At 38.0% G+C, this 26,087-nt stretch overlaps 1 protein-coding gene across 1 annotated transcript in view; it reads left to right on the top strand.

Annotated features, from left to right (window-relative positions):
• LOC124554693 (membrane-associated guanylate kinase, WW and PDZ domain-containing protein 1) overlaps positions 1 to 26,087 on the top strand; it is a 400,510-nt gene that overhangs the window by 311,791 nt on the left and 62,632 nt on the right. The window contains exons 9-12 of the mRNA XM_047128318.1: positions 8,448 to 9,948; positions 12,232 to 12,388; positions 19,495 to 19,687; positions 24,293 to 24,415. Coding sequence (XP_046984274.1) covers positions 8,448 to 9,948; positions 12,232 to 12,388; positions 19,495 to 19,687; positions 24,293 to 24,415 — 1,974 coding nt within the window. The remainder of the gene's footprint in view (positions 1 to 8,447; positions 9,949 to 12,231; positions 12,389 to 19,494; positions 19,688 to 24,292; positions 24,416 to 26,087) is intronic.

Raw genomic sequence — 26,087 nt, 5'->3', positions numbered from 1 at the left:
TACAGCAGTTTGCAGAAGGGTTCCACTACTGTCACGTTGAACAGTTCTCTCTAGTCGTCATTGGTTCCATTCTTGCAAGAACTTTATCCAGCTGCAGCGATGTCGGAGATTTGATGTTTTGCCAGATTCCTGATATTTGTGGTACACTCATGAAATGGCCATTAAGGGAAAATCCCCACTTCATCACCACCTCAGAGATGCTGTGTTCCATCGCTCATGTGCCAACTATAACACCATGTTCAACTCATTTAAATCTTGATAACTTGCCATTGTAGCAACAGTAACCGATCCAACAACTGTGCCGGACACTTGTTGTCTTACATAGGCTTTGCCGACTGCAGCTCCGTATTCTGCCTGTTTACATATATCTGTACTTGACTATACATGCCTATACCAGTTTTTTTGCCACTTCAGCGTGTATAGTGTTTGTATTCCACTAGAAAAAACCCGGATCTGCCATAAATAGGATTAGACAGGACACGTGTTTTGTTACAGTGGAACAGAAGAGAGACGAAATTAAACAGTAGGCTATATTGTAAACAAAAAAAATGGGAAACGATATTACATTCACACATTCTTCTAAATGACACCAAAAATGAACTTGGGAAAGACCAAATTAACTAAAAATAAAATTAAGTGCACTTCCTGACAAAAAAAGTGAAGCACCTGGAAGAAATGGTAGGATGTCAATGTAAACTTCCTACATGTGAACAATGTCAGTGGATGTATAAATGATTAAGGTTGCAATTCTCTGTGATAGGTAGGTAGAATGACCACCAGAGTGCATTAGTGTTGTTCAATCTTAGTGTTGTTACCAGGCCTGGTGGAGTATATAAGGGGTGTGAGTAGAATCAGATGTTGAATGATCACAGTGAAGGACACGGAGTTGCCACACACTCGTGTTGAGATAACTCAGGACCTGACCGGGTTTAAAAGGGGCCTCATTATGGGTCTCTATTTGGCTGGCTGGTCGAATTGTGCAATATCTAGGTTTGTGGGGCATTCAGATGGGGCAGTGGACTGCATGGGAACGTGAGGGGAGGTATACTCACCGTGAAGGCTGCAGTCAAGCCTGTCTGACCACCACTAGTGAGGATCTTTGTATTGTGCACCAATCACGTAGTAACTCTTTCACACCTGCACCTGGTGTCTGAGAAGAAGTAATGGACTCCTTGGAACAATCTGTGTCATCTTGTACCATTAGTCAGAGACTAGCAGCAGCCACACTAGGATATCACTGCCTTGTGTAGAATACCATTAACACCACAACGCAAGTGGCTACACTTCAAGTGGTGCTATGAGTGGAAATTGTGGACAGCCGATGAATGGCATCGCATTGTGTACAGCAACGAATAGTGTACTCTTCTGTGCCAGATGACCGTCACCGGTGAGTGTGGTGGCATCTGGGTAGAGTTACCATCTTTTGGAGAGGCACAGCAGTGTTACTCCCAGCATCATGGTATGGTTAGCTATCAGATATCACTCCATATCATGTATGGTAGTGATTGAGGGAACTGTGATGGGACAACATTGCATCACCGACATCCTGCATCCTCGTATGTTACCTCTCATGCGACAGCATTGTGGTGCCATTTTTCAGTAGGTCAGTGTTTCTCCATACGTGACATGTGTCTCTGTGAACTGTCTGCATGAGGTTGAGCTGTCACCAATAGAACGTGTGAGACCAGCTCAGATGTCAATTCCATCCCAGTGCCAATATCCGGGATGTCAAGGACCCAGTACAACAGTTGTGGGCCAGCTTGCCTTAGGAGAGTATACAATGACTTTACAACACAATTCCTAACCAGATCAGTGTATGGACTCATGCCAGAGGGGCACAATGTCATACTGATAAGTGGGCTCATCCTTCTAAGCTCTTTGTCAGTTTGACTCAATTTTATAGACACTGAAATAACATTTCATATCCTCTCAACCCTTGATGTTTGATTTTGGTTACTCCTTCCCTTCTGTGTGCTTCACTTCTTTCATCAGGCAGTGTATATTTTATCAAACAATAATGAAATCATATGTAAAGTTAGAATTCTAAACCTCTTTCAAATGGCAAGTTATCATAGGCTCACAAGATGCGTAGTAAAAATAGGTCGAAACAACTGATCAGGCAGGAAGTCAAAATTGTGTATTATGAGAATTTTTTGAACAGTAGGGAGATACACCATATCAATCTATGAAAGAAATTCATCATTATTGGAAATGAAGATTATAAAAATGTAGACAGTTATTTAACAAAAGTTATTTCACAAATGGTAAGGATAGAAGTATGTCATTAAGATGAGCGCTGTCTCACTTTCACCCCAAGTCAGTGCAAGTTGGAAGTTTGTTCAGCTGGGCAATCTCTTCATGGTTTTCGGGTGGTTAATCCCAGTCATTTAGGCAATGGTGGACAGTGACATTTTATTCCAATGGGGGAAGGGGGAAGGAACATGATTTCAATAGAACACTAATATGTATATAGATTTAAGCATCTGTGTATCCATGCAAAGATGTAACCATAGTCATTCTGTTTAGATAAAACACCCTCAGGAGATTTGCACAAAAAGATGACTACATCAGACTCTGTATCTCAGAAATTTGTATCATCAATCTCAACTCTCTCCTAAGGAATTAGCTCTTACTCATAAAATACCATATTCCACCACCACAAAAGCAAATCTTATACTGAAATCAATGTCAAAAATTTAAACCAATATTAATCAAGTTATCATATAATTATTATATATCTAAGTGAAAAAATAACTTGGGCAACAGATCATTAACTTTGAAGCACACATGAAAATTCACGTAAGTGTAAAATGTCCTGGTAGCTTGAAACTGTGTGCCAGACTAGGACCTGTACCTGAGATCTTTACCTTTTGTAGGCAAGTGCTCTACTGACTGTGCTACTCAAGCATGACTCACAACTCATCCTCACAGCTTTACTTCCACCAGTACCTCATCTACTACCTTCACATTGTTTTAATCTGCCAAGAAGTTTGATATCAGCATGCAACTCTGTTGCAGAGTGATAAAAAAAAATTGTTCTCTCCTCACTGTACTACATTAAAACACAGCAGACAAGCCTGGAGCGACAATTTAAAATTAATGAACAAAACATAAAATAGGTTTGCAGAAACAGGACTACACAAGGGAGATTATCACTAACATTAGTTCTAGGTGTGAGACTTTGGTAGTATAAGCAACCTATGTCAGTTGGTGCAAGAGTGTATCAACATATGATTTTTAGTTGAGTGTATTAATAATTTGCAGTAAACTATTTTTGTTAAAAATATCATGGTGTAAATTCATAAAATGTACCACAGACGAGGGTGGAACAGGACATGTAAATAAGCCTCTTGTTCCAATTTTTAATACATAAAATGTGATGTAGTAAAGTGGAATTATAACAAATGTAGCCTTGAACTGTTCAAAAATACACACAATTTTGTGTGAGTGATCCATTATTTCCAGCACTTTAAAACTACTGCACAATCATACCAAAATAATAAACAGTTTTATAATTTGTAATTGAAAACTGTTAACAGTTAATTTTCTTACCAAAACCTAGGTAGTACAGTTGCAGGACAGCTGACAGCAGAGGGTCCATAGTATGCGTTACATGTGTATATGGAAAACTGCCTCTGCATGACTCGCTGCTTCATCTAACTGAAAACACACAACCTCTTTGCTTGTCAAACACAACTTCTGGACCTCGTGGAGAGTCAGACAACACATCTGCTTTAATAAATTTCACCCCCATACGAGTATGTATGGAACTTGTGCACTGTACATGTAATCATTAAATGGCTCCTGTTCAACAAGTTTGTTTGTGTGGCCATCCTCCGCAGCAAGCATATAAATACTTGTTTTGCAAATCAAACTGCCTTTTCCTGCTGCTAGTTATCCCATAGCATTTCATGTTCTCCTTTTCTAAGGCATCATCAGTGGGATCTATAATGATACAGTTTTGTTAGTTATAGATTATCAAACAGTTCACTTCGCGATTTTTTGTAAAAATGTAATTACTTACGATTTGCTGATCTGCGTTTCCTCACACTTGGTCTGGAGGTCACACTACCATTTTTATCACTGTTCTATATTCACATCCTGCTCACTTTATGAGTAGTTAACTTGGACTGAGTTTGATTCTTCAGAATGGGATTCTCTGCTCCATTTTGGTCTTTATGTGACTGAACTGCACTAACGCCATGATTGAAAGCAACTATTGCAAAAACCAGGGGTTTCCCTGGGAAATATGTGCTGAGGCAATGATCTTAACAAAGCATCTGTTTTAGCCCTATGAAAGCTTTGTCACACACTGCAGACCACATGATTGCCACACCTTTCTCTCACAATGTGTTTAATGATTTTGAAATCTGGACAACACTCACAATGGGATGATTGTTATAATTAACGTTTCACACTTGGACTTCTTTAAGATTTTGGGGGTGACATTTCATTGATTGCTTTGATATGCTACTGTGTGGGGAGTATTCTATTTTTGTTTATAACAAACCCTAGGTACGTGGGCTGATTCTTGAAAGAATTAGTACTTTTTGAGGTTGCACTTTGACCTTTTTCAGATTCTAAATATTGTGTTGAGTATTTTCACACCTAGTAGTAATGGAGTCAATATAATTACAACATAATTGAATAACACTGATTAATTGTTCTAGACACCAATGGAATGCAGGCTATACTGAAAAGTAGACATACATATTTGTAGAGACCAAGTCCAAATGAAGTGGTAAGCATTAGAAACTTTTGAGAGTCTTCTTCTAAATTTAACCATAGATAATAGTTTTTTGCTCCAACCACTGGAGAAGCCACCTAAGAGTAAACAATTTTGTTAACGAGTCCCACAGATTTTCCTCAGCTTGGTAATGGATTTCTGATAATAGTGTGTTCAGTGATTCTCGTATGGTGAAGTCCAATGCCTTGAACGTTTACGCCCCAAATGTATTTTCTAGACTTGCTGCCTCAACAACCGGTAATATTATTTCTCAGAAACATAATTTCTGAGCTGACCTGCTTCTGGAATTCTGTTACCACCATAGAACATAATTTCTCTGTTATTTGCTGGTAATGATTGTGATGCTAATGACAGATATGTATTCCAATTAAGCTATGATCCTGAGTTACCTATATCAACTTCATAAAACACCTTGCAATGACCTATTAGTTACCCACCACCACAGCTGAGGTCACTAACGCATGCCTGTGTAGTGTCACTCAACGCGGAGCCTGTGGGAATCGTGGTGGTGGATGAAATTTTCACTGTCAGTATTTGACGAACAAGGGGAGAAGAGGTGGTGGCATAAAGTTCCTGATCAACAATCTTTCCACCATTATCATGGATTAAATTCCAGACCCCTTCAGTGTCTCATGAAGTGATGATACATGACACTGCTGACAGTGATCAATCCATTGGATGGCGATGTTAAGCTTGATGGCCCCCTTAGTGCTATTCTACAGGAGTAAGCTATGTTCCATCAACAGGTTTCACTCTCTCCCTTCTATCATCACCATACAACACAAACGTAATACCTCACTATATGTGCATCCACTACATTCACCTACACTCAGCAAATACACACATGAAACAACTCTCATATATCCACAAGGAAAAGGGCCAATGTGCACGGGGGAAGAACACCCTTTCCGACAGACAGCAGAACCAGAACCTATCCTGTGGGATATCCCAGCCAACATTGCCTTACGACATTCAATTTTTACCTGTCATTTGCTGTAATAACAGCTTTTGTGGAAAGCCTACCACTCAGTTCTACTAGGCTCTGATTCTGTTTACATGCTGACACTTCTGTGTCTTTACCTTTTTATCTATGCAAAAAATTTTGACGTATTTGTGTGCTTCACATTGAAAACAAATTGTATTTATAAATGTGGATATTTGGCACAAATTGAGGACAGGAGCATAATCTTGCCGCGTTCCTTTGTGAAGTGGGCTGAGAAGGAAGAATCGGACAACTTTCCTTTTATTGAATGCTGCCAGTTTGTAAACACCAAGTTTTCTTGCTGCTCATCACTCTAGTCTATTGAACATAGCTGCCTCTTAATATGACGAAACTTTTCGGTATATTTGGCTTTGCTGTGCCCATTGGCAGTCAGGGTTTACCCACATGACATGACAGTGTGTGCAGTGTGGATACTTCCTGTTTGCCAGAAGCTTTTCTGCAAAACTATAAGCTATCCTTAACACATCTGCTTGTGAAGAATCATGTTGACATAGCACTTATGATCTAACCTCTTTTTCCAGGACTGATCTAATCATTACATCCAAGATTAGAAATTCTGCATAGGATTGCTGGCCCTGCAGATTTTCCCACTGAAATTAGCAATGACAATTTTGTTTGAAATATCAGTAATCTATTATTGATATGATTTCTTGCATCTCTTCCAATGATGGCCTACTTGTGTGTCTTCTGATGTTGGACAGTTTCTAAACTAGATGTTACTAAATAATTTTCTGACTTCAATTTTCAGCCAACACTTCACCCATATATGAAAATCACAGCTTATCCAGATTCTCTAGTGGGCACAAGTTTGTAAGCAATTTTTTTGTGTTGTGGAAGAGAGAACTCTGCCAATTAATGTTCTCCAGCAAGAATAAATTAACTTCATTTACTCTCATAAACAGATGCAACAAAACAGTAATTTGGACGTAACCAAGTACTACTGGGCTCCAATCCACCAACAGTCACTGACATTGCACTGGTAGAGTTCCTACTTGAGTTGCTAGTCACAAAGCTGATGCCATATGTAACCATAATGGCTGCAGGAGGTGCAGTTGACAACTCGGAGTGCTTATGTTTTTGTCGGGCTGTTTCCTGCATCTTTCGTGATGGTGTAACCAGTGCCAAGAGGCGGCAGCCCCCAGTACACACATGTATTGCTTGGAGGTAGATCCCTGGTGAATGCAATACAATTGTATTGCTTTCTGGGTTGACCATGACAAAAATAATGCATGCTGCTTGGAAGGACACTTTGCTTTGAAAGCTTGGAAGTATTGCTGCAGTCTCTGAAAATACAAGTTCGTAGAATCTTGTCACCAATTGTTGTGAAAGGCTTCTGTTCAGAAGAAACAGCAGTAACCATAAGTGAATTTATGAATAACAAGACAACCACAAGCACAAAAATCAGTGCATACAATTAAGATTTGCAAAACTGCTGCAGTGTACTTGGTGTAACACGGACTGAACCATGACATCCAATCAGGTTCACTTCAATAGTAGTAGCCATAATCAAAAATCTGCCAGGTAGCATAGACACGAAGTACGTGCCAGTAAATGCAAGTATGTGTTAGAGCTTCACAAAGTGGACAGGCTTATCCTAGGTGTTTGCTTATTGATTGGACCACATGATCCTGTCCAGCCAGAAGCACTGCGAGTGATAGGACCATAGATACCCCTGCTGATGTCTTTGTTGCTTTGACTTTGAGCCTGTCCCCTTTAGTGTTGACTGGTACAAAATGATTGGTGATGGTCAATATTTTCCAGTGTTACATTATTTCGTCTCGCTATTGTGAACAGGTATGAGATGTGGTTATATTTGTTTTATTGTAGTTCCACAGCTGTGGTGTCATATGACTTATGAGAGTTGTAAAAATTCTTGTTTCCTCTTTATTCTTATTTTATATTGCTTCATTTTTTGTTCATAGTGTTACATCAAGGATCATTTTATGTATTAATTTTATGTTCATTTTTTCTCCATATTAAGATTGTTTTTTATAGGCAATTCTTGTCATTACCAGCGTAGATACACAAAAAAGATACCACATTTTAGGCTTCAAACAGTAGCAGTTCTGCAAGGGAGCTGTTCACTCCGTTCAGCCAATATGTCACTACTACTTTGCAATAACAGTTCTTCGAACTAGTGTGTGAGAGAGTAGGTTATCGAATGTAGAATGTTCTTGTCCACAAGAACCACCTAATTTGCTCAAAAGGTACTACTGACAGTCCTTGAGCTGCTATAACACATGAATATTATGACATCTGTTGTGACACTATTAAAGAGAATTCTAATTTAAACATTGATGTATTGTTATATATTAAAAAAGTGAAGAAAATTTTCATGCTACCTCTTGTTCTGCTCTCTGGTTTTACTGTTATTATTCAGTTTTTATTTCTGTTGTATCTCTTTAACAATTATGAAGATTTCAGTGAAAGCTAACTGTGCCTGAAGTTGACAGATACAAGGAAAAAAATTCATACATATGATGTTCAAAAACTAGTCATTATACTAAGAGAAAAAAAGTCTTTTGTTGTGACTTTATAGTTGGTTATACTGTGTACTTTTAGTTCATTTCTGTTTTAAGTAAACAGGGGTTTAAGAGAATGCTGAGGGGAAGGGAAATTAAGAGAGATTTCATTCATGTTATGATCATGCAAGGAAGTTGCTGTTAAATGAATATGAGTGGTTTTTGTATTTTACAGATACATTTGCTGTTGACGCCAGTGTGTATATGGATCAAGATGGCAATTTGAAGAATGAAGGTTACAATTTTTTAGATGTTTCTTCAGATATAACTCATACCCATAATGGTTCTGAAGACCTTGTGAATAGTTCTGTGAAGTCTGTGCCAGATTTATGTTCCTCTGAAAAAATAAAAAATATCCAGAGACCAAGCAGTACAGATGTGCTCCTGAGTGATATGTCGGGTGATGGTGTTGCTGATTTTGATGAGAACTCTACAAAACCAGAATACATTACTATAATGATTGTAAAAGGTGCTATGGGGTTTGGTTTTACAATTGCAGATAGTGCGTATGGTCAGAAAGTGAAAAAGATTCTCGATAGGCAAAGATGTAAAAATCTTATGGAAGGGGATATCTTAGTGGATATTAATGGTATTAATCTTCGCAACATGAGCCACGGAGAAGTGGTGCAGGTTCTTAAAGATTGTGCTCGTAATCAAGAGGCAACAGTGACTGTGCAGAGAGGGGGACCTGGATCTCCAACAAAAAACAAGTCCAGGAAAAAAGATGATGCTGTAGGCAACAGGAAAAATGTATATAAAGACACGGTAGGAGGTATGTACCGTAGCAAGACTCCAACAGCTGAATTATACAGTACTCAGCAAAAAGAAGTTATTCCTAACAGACCAAAAACGCCTCTTGTTGACACAAGGAACCGTCCTAAGACTCCAACTGATAGAAGACCGTGGTCACCATCAGAGACTGACGGAAGTGCTGTGGACCCAAGTGCCAACAATGTAGATGATTCCAGGTTTACAAATGAAAGGAAGTGTGATGAAAATGGTGTGGACTTATCCAGTTCAGTGCAAAGCCCATCATCTCCCCTCACACCTTATCTCCAGGAGAACTATAAAACTGCTTTCCCATATCCTGAACATTATGACCCACGTCATGAAGCTGCTAGGAGTCCTTTAACAAACTTAAGTGATCACCTCATTTCAACAACACTACAGGAATCGGGATCAATTCGTCCTGGAGATTATTCTCGAAGTAGGAGTCCTGGGAATGAAATTGATGTTGATCAGATTCAGCAGAGAGAGGTGTGGGCTAAACTGCATGGACATTATGATTACAAAAACAGTGGGGATTCTTATTCAGAGAATTCACCTCACTCTCCAGGGGTATTTAGTTCTAGTGTCGGTGATGTACAGAACGACTGCTCGCCCTCTTCTGACTACTTGAGACATTATGTTTCACACCCATATTACAATGGGTACAGTGGAGGACAATACGATCAGGGATACAGTTATGGTTATGGGGAAGTGCAGACAACAAGTGCGTACCTTCAACACAAAGACTTTGCATATTCTCAGCAAATGTCTGGCTACAGTTCGCAGTCGCATCTGATACCTGGGACTTCCATACACCATCCAGCATTTTACACATCTGACCCTGCCAACAAGAGAAAGGAGAGCACCAGTTTCGAGCATGAACAGCCACATCCTAGCAATGTTACAAGGTAATTGACAATTAGTGTTTGTAGTTAATGTTCTTGTTGTATTAAGTTCATAATGTTCCCAACAAAATGTCTGCACTCAAAAGTGTTGTTTCATTGGTTTAAAAAGTAAAGTTAACTGCATACCATATAGGAAAGGCACTGAAAGCTGTATAGCCATGTAAATAAAAACTTGTAAATTGTAAATTGTATCTTATTTTTTACACTGTTGCTGTTGCTCTTACTGCTGCCGCTGGCACAAAGACTTTCAAGGTTTTCAAATTCTGCTAATCCCTGTTCACTAACAAAGTCTCTCAGAAACAGATAACCGTAGCACAGAAGGTCTGTGGACCACCTCTGCTCAGCAAGGTACTGCCATTGTTTATTCACAATGTCCTATCTGCACAACCAACTTGACGTTGCTTTCCTTCCCTGGGTCCTTTCACATTGTGTCAATCTAACGGTGGATGAAAAACAGCTGTTTGCAGTCTCAGAACTGACATTTCTTCCTGCAGTAGTTTCCACAGTGCTGTAATGAAGCACAGTGACTTAACTGATTATCTGGCAACATGTATCTACCAGCTTCTTGGTACTTTGACCTACAAGACTTAGTGTCAGGACACTAAGCCCAACCTAAACCCTTTCACCAAAATAGACCTCATCCCTCACGACATAATCTTACTTAATGTAAAATGTTGTGTGTGTGTTTAATTTCTTAGCTATTTTTTAGTTTTCTAAATGACGTAACATAATTATAAGTACTATTATGATTTCCATTACAGTGTATTTAATTTGTGGGCAGGGAATGTGCTTTTCTAGATATTGATAAATGTTAATTACAGCAGTATTCATTACTGAAAGGTGAATATTACCATGTGGGAGATCCAGACAGTTTTTCCCTGGCCTTGTGTCTGGATATTAATTTATAGAGTATTTGTGGTTGGTTGGTTGGTTGGTTGTTTGGGGAAACAGACCAGACAGCGAGGTCATCGGTCTCATCGGATTAGGGAAGGATGGGGAAGGAAGTTGGCCGTGCCCTTTCAGAAAAACCATCCCGGCATTTGCCTGGAGTGATTTAGGGAAATCACGGAAAACCAAAATCAGGATGGCTGGACGCGGGATTGAACCGTCGTCCTCCCGAATGAGAGTCCAGTGTCTAACCACTGCGCCACCTCGCTCGGTAGTATTTGTGGACTTGTCTTAGCATCTACATTCACTTTACCCAGAACATAGATGTAATTTACAGTAAAATGTTGACATCTCTTGCTTTTTTCACATCTTTGCATGTAGCTGCTTTTGAATGTATTCCTCACAACAACATTTTCTTGGACTGTATCATTAGCAGATTTCTTTTCATGGCAAGTGTGGAGGTGCTTGCACATAGGTCAATAGAATGGCTGTAGCCACCTGTGTGACTGAGATTTGAGTTACAGAATATGGAAAAGATGACCATTTCTCCAGCTTACACTGTTTATGTAGATATTTAAAATTTATAGTGACACTATTTCTGATGTAAATTTTGTACATTTACTGGTTTTTTATTTTTCTATAAGTCTGAAGACGAATATGCAGTGCCTATTTTATTCTGAATTATGATGCAAGCTGGTGACTATAGCCTTTATGAAAAACAATAAATGTATTCGCAATTGCGAATATATGAGAAACCCTCAGCTGTAGAATGGAATGATGACATGTCCAAAGGAACTTTGTATCCTAATTGAGAATAACACAGGCACTGAAATATTGTATTTATCTGCTGCACAGGTTAAGTGACTTTCAAGTAAAATGTCTCACCTGTATGGGAATATACACAATGAATGTACGAGTACAGGTTGTAGACGCATGATTGACAACATACAAAAATTTGGATCTGGCCACGAGTCATGAATGGATAGCGAAATAGTAAGGCCACCAGTCACAATAAGCGGGAAATCCGGGTTCAAGTCCCGGTCCAGTATGAATTTTCATTGGCGTCATTCTATTCTACAGCTGACATTTGTTCATTTTGCAACTACGAATACATTTAATTTATTTGAAGAGGAAGATTATGAATGTTAAAATAATTATATTATTTATGTATCTTTGGTGTGTATTCCTTGCCAAACTCAGTGTTTTGTTTTCAGAATTATTTTAAATTTTAAAAGAAAGCAAATACAGTTCCTGGACTTGTTTAAGTGTTTCATATGTTTTATACATTTTTCACTAAAATTTTGCAAAATTGCATTAGACAGTAAACATAAATGCATTGTTACATTCAAAGGCCACATGTGCTGTTATTAGGATAATTTTCTTTATTTTCTTCTTTAGATACCCAAGAGACTTAAGATGGGTAGGTTTAGGACAAGGAGTTCGAATCTATCCAGCTGGTCCAGATATGGAATGGGTGGAAACACTGGTGACTTTAGTTCGCCAAGAAACTGGTTTTGGATTCAGAATTGTTGGTGGTACAGAAGAAGGCTCTCAGGTATAAATATATAGTGTAATGTGCAACAATTAAGCAAGTTGGCTGCTTTCCCATATTGCTAATATATGCTGGTGTGCAACTGAATTACCCATACCTTTGTAGTAACATGTAACACGCTATAGCACCCTATTAGTTATTTTCGTGTTGTGTGGATAATTTTAACTACCTGATATGGAATGAATCAGTTTTACACTTATAGCACATGTTCTTAAAGGAATATGTAGCAACATACTGACCATTTCTCCATGGTTTCTTAAGCGACTAAGTGACCACGAAGTCTTTTGTATCACTGCTAGGTGGTCAAAGATTTTTATGGCCAAGTACCTTACTCCTTCCTATGCCACACAAAGGCTGAGTGATTGATAGTGTAAATCATCTCTTCAACTAGAATTATATTTATGAATGCTACTGTTTTCAAACTGTGATTGATTGTTGACAGAAAACTTAATAAGGGAGTAAATATAAAGTGGATTTTATCCATAGTGGATGATGTCGAACTCTGTAGCTGTTCCTTTATAATGTGTGGAAAAATTTTCACTACCAGTCTAAATAAAAGATTATTTATTCGTCACATGACCGGTTTCGGGCTTGTGCCCATCCTCAGGTGTTTATACATTCATGTACGTGTTTATATTGCTGGAGATCAATAAAGGTGAAGCATTATTATTATAATTTTGACAGTTTTTCCATTTAGTTGCAGATTTGTTGTTATATTCACATCCATGTTCCAGTTTTATAAAATTTAGCAGCATATTTCACTGTTGCAATGTGCACTCATGATATACACTGTGTTTATATGCAGTGTATGCCACGAGTGCAGGTCGCAAGAGTGAAATATGCTTCTAAATTTTATAAAACTGGAACATGAATGTGAATATGATAACAAATCTGCAACTAAATGGGAAAACTGTCAAAATTATAATAATAATGCTTCACCTTTATTGATCTCCAGCAATATAAACACGTACATGAATGTATAAACACCTGAGGATGGGCACAAGCCCGAAACCGGTCATGTGACGAATAAATAATCTTTTATTTAGACTGGTAGTGGAAATTTTTCTAGACCCTAGGGAATAAATGTTCTGTGAGGCTATTGCCTGTATGCCCAACTGTCCAAAGAGCTATGTTCTAGAGGTTTTAGAGTGGACACTACACATTATTTTTATTGCATGCTTCTGTGCAAGAAATACTCTCTCCCCAATGACAAGTTACTCCAGAATATGATGCCGTAAGACATTAGTGAATGAAAATAGGAAAAGTAAATCAACTATTTTACATTTTCGTCTACAAAATCTGATACTATCCGTAACACAAAACATGCAGAGCTAAAACATTTACAATGATCTGTAACATGTGACTCTCAGTTCGGTTTTTATCAATATAAACCCATAATAATTCAGAATATTGTGTTTCATTTATTGATTTACCCTCATGCTTTATTTATAATGGTGTGGTCAGGCCTTGTTCAGTACTGAATTACATGTTCTATGTTTTAATTAAATTCCGTGACAGTCAATTTGCAGAGAACCAGTTATTCATTTTTGAAACAATATTATTTAGATTTTCAAGGTTAGGTTAGGTTAGGTTAGTGTTTAACGTCCCGTCATTAGAGATGGAGCGCAAGCTCGGGGTAGGGAAGGATTGGGAAGGAAATCGGCTGTGCCCTTTCAAAGGAACCATCCCGGCATTTGCCTGAAACGATTTAGGGAAATCACGGAAAACCTAAATCAGGATGGCTGGAGACGGGATTGAACCGTCGTCCTCCCGAATGCGAGTCCAGTGTGCTATAGATTTTCAAGTGTTGAAACTACTGTTTTAGGCTTCATTATAATACTTACATTATCAGCAAAGAGAACTGTTTCTGCATCTTGGATACACAATGGTAGATGATTTATTATAATAAGAACCAGAGTTGACCCTAATCAATCCCTAGGCTAAACCGGTACTGCTTATTCCCCATTTGAAGATGGATGTTTCATTGTGTGAATTCTTTGAGTTTCTTAATGTAGCACTCTGCATCAGTTTAGTCAGACATGATTAAAACCTGTTACTAACAACATCTTTTAAGAGCATCTGTAGGTGAATACTGTGAACTGCACGGTCTGGTACTTTTGACAAGTTTCAGAAGACACCAGTTGACAATATTTTTTCATTCAGATTTTGTGTAATCTGGTATGTGACTTGAAAAATAGCATGTTCTGTGAAGAGACGCTTTTGAAATCCAAAGTGAGACTGACTAAGCATTTTATTTTGAGAAAGGTTTGTTACAGTTCTTGCATACATAGTTTTTTCAGTACCTTTGAGAAGCAGATAAGTAGGGAAATTGGTCAGTAATTATTAACATCTGTCTTACTACCTTCTGTTTAAAGAGGTTTGACAATTGTATTGTTCAGTATGTCTGCAAATATCTGGCATGTTTATGGAGGACCCTACTGTGGCATCAACTTGAATAAAATCAAAGGTGTTTTGGGAAGCTATGGTGATTCATGGTCACACCGTCACTGCATACAAGGCATGGAAATTGATTGAAGGTGGGTCAAAAATTTTTGCATCCTTTTTGATATATTTCCAGAAATGCATCATAGCGTTGTGGTCATGTGAAATAGAAGGCCAAGGAAATGTGGAGTTTTAACTGCTCTACTGTCACACAATTTGGAAGCAAGGTTGTGAGAGGAATAGTGTCCTGCATTACATACAGATTTGTAACAGAATGTTACTGATCCATTGTAAATGTTCACCATGCCAGGATAATACCACAAGTCTGGATTGTCTCCTTTTAACAAGAAGAAATATAGCCTTGTGTATCTGATCTTTGGTTTTTATTAACGTTTAATGTGATTTAACCCTCTTAGGCATCCTCTTGCTGTTCCATGATCATCCAGTGATGATGGTTATCTTGATATGGATTAGTAGACCTAGCATAAGGTTGTGGCTTCAGCATTCCATTATCATGTGTCTGTTGTGAGTAGTATGGCCTGTCATATGCTATCGTTGCCCACCATTGAATTTCTGAATGACTGCTGCACTTCCGTCTGTCTGATGTTACGGTCCACACATAGAAGGTATATTCTGATTAAAATTACTTTGTGATTGACAGATGGCAGCAGAGGTGGGGCACAGTTGCTGTCTTGTACACAACATGCCACATGCCCATGTGGTCAATAACTGAGTGCACACAAAAAAAGAAACAAGTTGCCTTCTTACCGACTGTTGCTTATGTCTTTCTACCGGATTGTTATGAATAAAGTGCAACTACTCACAGAGGTCCAGTGTGGGCTGTGATTAACGTATGGCAGGATAACTTGTTAGATATTGTAGTGTGTTAATGTGTAAGTAATTTAAGCTCAAAAAAATTAGTTCCAATTTTGGCAACAAGGTGCAAATCTGGTGCTGTGAATCCAAGAAAGGCATATATATAAATGTTTCCATGTGTAATGGATTAGGAACAGAACATAGGCAGAAATGGTCAAACAATTGGGAAGGGCATAATGATTTTATTATAAACCACTGCTTACACAGTTTGTTCAATATGAACTCTGGAGATGTTGAGGAGATGCTGTACAGCACCAGATTTGCACCTGGTGGCCAAAATTGGAACTTATTTTTTCCGGAGTTGTGGTAAGTTCCTATGGGACAAAACTGTTTTCCAGGGTAAATTGGTTTGCATTAATACATTAGCATATCTACCAAGTTTCGCTGCCATATGATAATTACAGTCCACCTCCGTGAGTAGCTGTACTTAACTTATAACCTCTCGGTGGATAGCAGGAAGGGCAGTAGTGGAGACCACTGCTTCTGTAGGTACAGCGATGCACTACGATACTGTAACCATAGTCGAGTTACAGCAATAAGATGAGTATTCAGCCACACACTTGTTGCAAAGCAACAAATTATCTAAAAAGCAGAGAAAATTTTAAGAGCTGAACACAATTGAATGGTTGGTAACATGCCATACTACTAACGGATGCACTCTAGTTATACCTGAATTGCTTTCACTATCTTCTGTGTAGTCGTTACAGCTACTGTCAGAATTTAATGAAGTAATGAGTTGTTCTATGTTACTTTCCATGACACATTCATTATCCCATGCTTTCATTATTACTTTTTTCGTCTCTCTCACAACATTAAGCCAATCTGATGACAAAGTTTGGTTTGTAACATCCTTTGTCAATCTTTCCACTTTTACCAGCACCCATTTTTTGTTGGTCCTTGCTACGTTACCCTTAAGTTAGGCCCATATGAGTTTAATGGAATTGAAATGGCAGTGATATGATGTAAAGGGGTTTATTCTGAGCCACAATGTTCATTAATTCACCCTTTCTACTGTCGTCTGATATGGTAATGTTTTTGTTTGCCCTCCCCCAAGGATAGTTAATTGATGACTATTACTGAAGGTTTGCTCAAGTTGTTTTTTATGGTTCTATGTCAAAAGGAAGTACAGAAAATTTTACAGATTCCAGTTCTGTATGTATTTAGTACGAGACAAATCTTCATGCATTATAATGCATCGATCAATGACTAAAACTTAGGAATTATGATTTATGTAAATTCCCAACTTTTTGCATTCATGGGTGTAAAAATAAAATAACAAAACATTTTAGTACAATGATAAAAGTACTGTACTAACTAAAATAAGAGCTATTAATTTTATGACCACATAACAATGAGAACATTGTTTTCATAGCAAAAAATAACAGTAAGCTTAAAATAAGGTTGACTGTGTCTTTGAACTCAAAACATTTCCATTGATAGACCAGTCCTTTGCTTTTATACTAATGTGTCAAATAGACAATTTTGTTTCGTTTAATCTTGTTAAAGTACACTTAAGCTGTAATGTCAACTTAGATTTTGAATGTGACTGATGTTATAAATTGCATAAGAAATAGAAACACGAAACATGAATTCAGCGTAGTGTACAGGGACAACTTTGATGTGGTGTGCAGTGGTGTACAGTGAGTATAAAAACTGTATTTACTCCACAGTGCAGTGAGATATGGCTCTCCTTCCACTGTTGAAAACAATTTCGGTTTGATGACTGCATTACATATATAGTAATATATGACCTAAAAATATACTGAATGTAAAGCAACCACATTTCTTACTGCAACCTCTCCTACTTAAGTGCTGCAGGTTTCTTAATTTCAAAACATCATAACAACTATGTCCACTAAAGTTACAATGTCAGACTATAAGGTGCGAAAGAATCCAATGTTATAACCAAATAGTTTATGCATGTTCATGTAATAAAGTTTTGTTGACCTGACATCATGCTTTTCAATGTTTTGTGCAGAAACTAAAACTTTACCAATGACTAACCTCAGCAGCAGACATACTTTTGCCTTATCTGCATAAAAATATTTTTATAGTGGCACAACATGAATATCACTGCATACTGGGCACCGCTTCCCCACACCTCTCACCCTTGCTGCCAGCCATACTTTGCCTTCTCCCAAACTTGCAAGCACGTTCACATCACCTGGAAAGGCTTGTGCAGACAGAGGAGGCAAAACAGCAAGCACCTGGAACTTGAGAAACAGCTGCGATTGGCTGATGCCTGGCCCCAACCACTCAGCTCACCGAAATGTCACTCGCAAAGTAATTTTAGTTCCAAAACTGCCCAGGTTGACTATTGGTGACCTGATCATGAAATGGAAATGTGAAGGAACAGCCACACCCAAACTAAGACCAATCAGACCTCATGTACTGACAGACAGAAGCTGTTGAGCATGTGGAGGATGGTTGTAAAAATTCACGTGAAATCAGCTGCAGTAATCACTCATAAGTTCCAAAGTGCTACCAGCAGTCCAGCTAGCACATTGACTGTGTGTAGGATGTTAAAAAGAATGAGTTACAGTGGCCAAGCATCTCGTCATAAACCACACATTTCTGTATGCTAAGCGACATTTGAGGTGGTGTAAAGAGCAACACCACTTGACAGTGGATGACTGGAAATGAATAATTTGGAGTGATGAATCACTCTATACCCTCTGGCAATCCGATGGAAAGGTTTGGATTTTCCAGATGGCTACAGAATGTTACATGACATCATGTGTAGTGCCAACAGTGAAATAGGGAATGAAATATGGAAGGGGTGGTGTTACAGTAAGGGGATGTTTTTGTGATTAGTGTGTGGTCCTCCTATTGAAATTAAGAGAACACTAAGTATGCAAGAATACAAACACATTTTACAGTGTTTTGTACTGTACACAGTAGAGGAACAGTTTGGAGATGATTATTGATTATATCAGTATGACAGTGCACCTGTCATAACAGCAGCAGTTATGAGGCAATGCTCTGTGAGCAATAATGTTCCTGAAATATACTGACCTGCCCAGAGTAAAACAGACAGCAAAACAAAATTTGAAAAAAAAAAAAAAGTGAAAAATTTTCTCTTTGACAATTCCTTCTATTCTGTTGAAGAATTTCTATTATTATAATGTGTAAAAAGTGGTGGGCAGAAATTACTTATTCACATCTGTATATATTTTTTAAAAATGAAAAAAATCCTTATAAATGTTCAGCATGTAGCCATGTTTACAATTTATGGGGAAGGCAGCTGCAAATGGCAGAGTTGTTTTGGGGATACGCAGGAGAATACCTTCACAAGGTGGGTAAAGCTTGTGATGTTATCGTGCAAATGATCAATGGAACATGAAACTATCAAACATCAAAGCAATGAGCACTGTTTTTATAACATGGGAAATATCTTGGTCAGATGCTCTTCAATGTATGTACAAAAGTTTTTATATAGAGGAATTTTAGTTATACCCTCCCAGCAATTCATCATATTCTTAAATTTTAAGTTAAAGTTGCAGTTATGTCTATTTCTGAACTGATTGAATGTTAGTAACTCATGTGGCAGGCTGCATTCTTAATACTAGTAAGGCCTCTGAGGAGTTTGTTACTTCTTTATGTTTTTTTACTTTAAAAATAATACGAATGATAAAAAATAGTTCCTGAAGACTGAAAGTGAAAGGTATCATTACATCTTAATAACAGTTTGTCAATGAAAAATATTAGATTGAATTCTGATATTTGTGTTGATTAGAAATGTGTTAAATTCTGTATATTAATAATTGCAAGAGTTTTTGACAATTTTGCAGGTGTCTATAGGCCACATAGTTCCTGGTGGTGCAGCTGATCTTGACGGACGGCTGTGTACTGGAGATGAGATAGTGAGTGTCGATTCACAGTCTGTGTTGAGTACATCACATCATCATGTTGTACAGCTTATGGGGAAGGCAGCTGCAAATGGCAGAGTTGTTTTGGGGATACGCAGGAGAATACCTTCACAAGGTGGGTAAAGCTTGCAGTAAGGATGTTAAAACTGGTACCGAGTCAAAGGTTCAATTTTACTTAACTACCCTGTTTGTGGGGAGGCAAACAGCATTGTCATTCATGCACAGTGTTGCCAGTCTGATCACTTTTCTAACATAGAACTCATAGTTTCGTTAAAGCAGACCTGTTCCAGAGGTGGCTAGATGAGTACAAGTGCTCATGCTCACTTGCTGCTTGGGTAGTGAGCACTCGTGGTGTAATGCACTGGTCAACTGTCACTATGTAGTGCAGGGGAAGTGCAAACTGTGTACTGAATGAAATTTTCACTCTGCAGTGGAGTGTGCACTGATATGAAACTTCCTGGCAGATTAAAATTGTATGCCGGACCGAGACTCGAACTCAGGACTTTTGTCTTTTGTGGGCATGTGCTCTCCAAGAGCACTTGCCCACAAAAGGAAAAGGTCCCAAGTTTGAGTCTCAGTCTGGCACACAGTTTTAATGTGCCAGGAAGTTTCAAACTGTGCCCTGTTTTCACAGGAATGATCATATGTTATGTCCGCCATAGCCTTAGCTAAATCTGCATTGTGACTGGGTTAGGAACTTCGTGAAGGTCAATGCAGGATGGCTAGCTACAGTTATAACTTAAAGACCTACAATATGACAGGAAGTTGCATGATAAATTCCATAATAAAACGTGTCCTGTAGCCTTGTATAAATATTTTACTCTCATAAATTTCTATGACTTAGTCCGCAGCTACAGTTATGTCGATGTTTGGACATACATACTTGTACGAGCAACTTTTTTCAACAATGAAGAGAACGAAATCTACCCACAGAAACTTACTCATAGGCAACAACTTAAAAGCTCATCTTTGAATTAGCAGTACTCAGAAAGTGGTACCAGATGCTAATGCTTTAGTGCAAAGCAAAATAAGTAGAATTCATTGACATGCAGTGTTTTTATATTTAACATGCGAGTAAAATAGTCACACGAGTTGAAGTCAATTTAAACTTTGTCTAAAAATTATGTTCATGCTAAGGCTGCATCAGTCGTACAAAGTATCATGTCTTTTACTTAGTTGCTCCATGTTCTTTGGCTCATCAATTAAAAGAAATGTAAGTTTCATTCCATTGTCATTTCTCATCAATGCAACAGTCTTAGGCAATCAATTTTCCACAAAGGTCATTAATTAGCCACAGTACAGCAATACATTTCTATTCAACCAACATTAGCAGTCCTAGAGTAGATATTTTGAAAAGAGTTTCTCATGTTGAGCTGCCTTGTTCCAATTCCTTTTCCCCTCCTCTCCCCTGCCCTTCCACTACCATTACTCACTGTGAGCCGGCCAGTTACTCTCTCCCGAAGTGTGAGCGTGAGCCAGCTTGCACGGTCACATGGTGAACAGGCCTACTTTAAAGTACCTGTTCAAATTGTTGATTGCCATAATCGCAACAAATCCTAAAAACTACCTTCATGTGAGTGCTGACTTTAGGCCCATAACCTAAAATCTTAACATGGTCACAGAAGTAGCAATCCACTGGTATTGTATCAGGTGACTGAGCTGTCCATGGAACAGGATCATATCAACCAATCAGTTGTTACCCAAATTATACGTCAAAGTAGTCTCTTACATCACATCCATAATTTTGAAGCCACATTAAGATGCGAATAATCAATGTTTACATCACTGAGCTGTGTGTAAGGACTGCATTTACTGCCACTGGTGGCATCCTAAACCCTAATTACCCTTCATTCACAAACCATTGTTTGCTAAATGAAAGGTTTCCCCATGAATGTGCATTGTGTTCGATGTTAAACCCAACAGCAGTTTTAACAGGAGTTTCATCGTGGACTACGTGTCTATTTCCACCTAGAAGTGTACGTTGCTGTTGTCACCGTGTGTGTGTGTGTGTGTGTGTGTGTGTGTGTGTGTGTGTGTGTGTGTGTGTGTGTGTGTGTGTTGTCATCAAAAAAGTAACAAAAATGTGAACAGAAAGTCTTGATTTTTGAAGTAAAGTCTGCTTTTCAAAGTTTTTAATTTTTTCACCCCTTCAGTGTGACTGGAAGCTGTTACAATCTTCAAGCAAATCTCTTTTGACACATGCTTCAATAGAGTAGAATCTCCAAAAATTTTTCTACGTCGAAGAATGAATTCCTAGAATATCAATATTTTTAAACAGCTGACTGAATTATGTACTAAATTTAAATTAAAAAATATTTTGCTGTGAGCTGTGCTGTATGTAATGTTAGAGTAGCAGTTAATGTTGCTGGGTGCTGTACTGTGGATACCCAGTTCAAATCCAATCACTAGCAAATATTTCTTATTTAATATTTATCATTTCTGGAAGGTTCTCAAACTTCTTGTGTTTGTAATATTTGCATATTCTGGAATATTCAGTATTCTTATAAATAGCCGGACCCTCCATCCAGGAGGGTACAGACATGTCTGTACATTGGTGTCCATAATATAAATGCTGTCATTCCTAAGCTTTGTACTTCAGTGAAGACCCTGCTGTTGAATTTGAACTTGCTTGTGGTTACGATGGGAGAATATTTGTATACTACTGTACATATGCTATACACAAGTACATTTTTGAGAGTGGGAATATGCAGTGTAAGAAGCTTCAGAGTAGTCCATTGTTTTCCTTTTTGCACAAAAACTAAAAATATAAGTCTTAGAAGATTTCCAAAGTGTGTACTTTAATTGTTCTTTAATATTATATATTCATTTACTACGTATTCAGTATTGAGAAATGGAGTTTCACACACTAATACAAACTGTAAATCATTGTAATTTTAAAAACATGTTTCAAAGTTTTGTTATAAACAATTTATTTTACACATCAGTAATGTCTGATGGATAAGTCCATGACTGTATGTTAAACTCTTAAAGTGGTAATAGCATTCCAAAAACAGTCACCTCTTAGTGACTGGTTATGAGGTGTTTTTGTCATTTTATGAAGTGAGGTTGCGGCGGCGCGGTTTCTTCTGTCCCTTTACAACGAACCTGCACCTACCTGTGAACATTGTCTCAGCAGATCATCAGTAGGGAAGCCGAGTGAAACCTACTGTACTTTGACATGAACCAGGCTGCAATTAAAGTCACTAATCTACGTTTCGGGAGAAAGTTTTCACACGAAATGAAAGGTTGGAAATTTTGTCCTTAATTAATATACTCTGAAACTTAGGTGAACAAGTATCACTGCCAAGCCCGTGCTAGTCTTAACACAGTCACTCACAATCCCTTTCACTCACGTTAGCAAGTTTATGGTGTCGCATTTCCCGAAAATGTAATAGCTACAAAAATACGGATTGTTTTTGATTGAGAATGCTCGCCAAATATTAAGTCTGTCAGTACCTAATGCAGTCACAGTTTTTAGTCACCGACCTGCTCTATACGCCATGCAGAATTTATGTCTTTTCTCATCACAAAATTCACTTAAAAATTCTGAAATTTCTATACACCCATTGGAATAATTATGCCGTCACTTTACAACACTTTCGATGTATGAAACACTGCTAGATCTGGCAGCTTATCATTTCCATTGGAACTACTACTACACACGTCCAAACTGTTTCATGGTTAGGCTCCGACTCTTCTCTAGAATACTTTGTCTTCTCTGCCAGCAGAGAAAGGCGCACGAAGAATATTGCTTTACCATTGGTCAGTTTACTCAACAGCCAATAGCAAAACAACACTCTCCCGCATCAGTCCACGCTTTTCATCAATAAGCATTCGCAAAATAGTAAACCTAATGACTGTGCTTTTTACCGACGTAATTACCTAATATGCTGAAGTTTTGTTTATCCATAAAGTTATTTACTGTTGTTATTTATACCTGAATTAACTTTCCCTTTACCATGAACTTACTTGACAAATCTATTCCACAAAAATCCCCTTTGTCCACATCCATACTTCTTCAAAATGTTCCCACACTAAATCCCACTACATAACTCGTTAAACAATTATCTTCATATTAATCTTAAACCACACTCGCACATCATTCATACTGCTAAAACACATTTATAACATTTTACATACACAAAAAGACAAAATAACACTTTATGAAGATATTAGAACAGTTTATGAAAAACATTCTATTACTTTAGTGCACTCTAGTGGGCACAATCGAAACTAAATCACAGTCCCCTATCCAATTCTGTCCTCTATCGGCTGATACATAAACTACGTGCGCATCCAGTCTTGCGTCACCATCTGTCACTATCCATCTCTGAGACACATCTCCCACTTAACTGCCTCCAAGGCAGGATCGGTATACGGCGCTACACCTCAAGGTGGCACAGTGGAATTGCATTCAGGAGGATGACAGTTCAAATCTGTGTCCAGCCATGCGGATTTATGTTTTCCGTGATTTAGGCAAGTTGCTCCAGGCAAATGCTGAGATGGTTCCTTTGAAAGGGCATGATCAATTTCTTTCCCCAGTCTTGACACAGTTTGAGTTTGTGCTTCTTCTTTAATGACCTCAATGTCAATGGGACATTAAACTCTAATCTTCTTTCCTCCTTTCTTTTTGTCATTTTAATTTAGTAAACAGTTAATCTCTGTCTGATGGATTACTTCTTCATAGTGTACTCATGATTCAGTTTATTTCCAATTTCAGATGTTGCTGCTCATTCCAGGCCGGAAGCTGGGTACCCATACGATGTCACTGTTACAAGACGAGAAAATGAAGGCTTTGGTTTTGTTATAATTTCATCAGTGAATAAAGCTGGTTCAACTATAGGTAAACCATTTGCAAATGATATAATAGTTATTTTGCTGCTTTCTGTCTTTTTCAGCTCATTAGTCCTCTAACTTCTGAGAGAAGCACCGTATGATATATTGCTCATATGGTGTAGTTGTTAATGACTCAGGGCAGGTCTTCTACAGTTGGAGAAGTCTATTGTCTTTTATTAAACTTCATTCTTTTTGTGTGTTTACAAGGAATGAATTCAGGAACTACTGTACATGTTTTCTAAGCTAGTTTTTGTGAGATACAGATAGCAACATCAAACACTCAAAAACAGATAGCTGAGTGGACACAAATAGCTGTTAACATTCCACATGCATTTTGTAAAGACCCTACTATGTGTGATCATACTCTTGGGGACAGGGGGAGTCCATGTATAAAACTGCTTTTCAGCCAGTCTTTGTGAATTATTTGGCATTTTACAGAGAAAGCACTGTTACTGGTCTGGGTATTCTGGATGGTTATTGCTCATTAGCACATTGTGAAATTGTTACTAAAAATTGCTCAGTCCCATCAGGCAGGTTGAGATATCAGTACAACTTGACTGTATTGTCAGCTTGTGAAATTAGGATGGCAGAAAGGCATCCAGAGAGATAAACTAAGAAATTCATTTCTGATAGTTTCAGATATAAATATTTATAGCAACCAGTCATCACTTGAGTTATGAAATTCAACTTTATTATCCTTTACCACTTAAGGGTATTTAACATCCATCTTCAGGAGGGTCAAAATGTGTTTAGATCAGCACTATACACTGTAAACAAGAGCCCTGGCCTTTGCTGACACTTCCTTGCACCACCTTAATTTTTTCCTGGTGTGCAGCCTTTGCTTATTTACCCTGGTAAAAATCATTTCCTGTGATTGTGGGACTCCCTGTGAAGATTCAATAGATATGATACAGGAAGTAAGCTGTTGCCTTTTCAAAGTTGGCATGCCAGCAGTCACTCATAATGACTTAGGGAAACCATGGAATAGCCAATATAACAGTTCAGACCAGATATGGGATACCACTATAAGGCAAAGGTGAAAGTACTGTACACCAATACGTTATGTATTCAAATAAATGACCTGTAACTATCTGTAGTAATAACTACTAATTATAATATTATTTTTACTTCTCTAAGACTTTGTTGTACCAATTTGCATCATGATCAGTTTTTTAAAAGAGGATATAGCAGTTCTTTCTGTCTAATGGATTACATACTGTTACATGCATCTTCATTTTTAATTTTTGAGTACACCTTACAAGTGACACATACTCATTTGCATCCTTCAGTTTCAGTCTTTATGCCCTCACCTTTACAGTGTTCCATTTTTCTCCACTGCACTCACTGATTTTCCCCTAAGACCAATCCATATTAATATATCATGTCATGGTGTACTACAGTAGGGTTATAGTAAAGGGAAAGTGACCACGGATGTCTTAACACTTTGACTTTCAAGAGGGATTAGTTGGATTTGGATTATATGAGGTCTGTTCAGAAAATTCCAGAACATTCGCTGTGTTTAATGTGTAACTGCCAGAAGTTTAATTGTTGCATGTCTATTAGTTATTGTTCAGTGCTGTGTTGAGTAGAAAGTTGTCGCACAGTTTGTGAATTTTGAGATGGCAGAGTTAGAGAAGCGACATGTCTGCATTAAATTTTACGTGAAACTCAATAAGAAC

This window comes from Schistocerca americana, chromosome X, assembly GCF_021461395.2.
Source record: "Schistocerca americana isolate TAMUIC-IGC-003095 chromosome X, iqSchAmer2.1, whole genome shotgun sequence".
In the NCBI taxonomy this organism is placed as follows: domain Eukaryota; kingdom Metazoa; phylum Arthropoda; class Insecta; order Orthoptera; family Acrididae; genus Schistocerca; species Schistocerca americana.
Note: the sequence above shows the minus strand (reverse complement) of the source record. Positions and strands in the feature narration are given on the sequence as shown.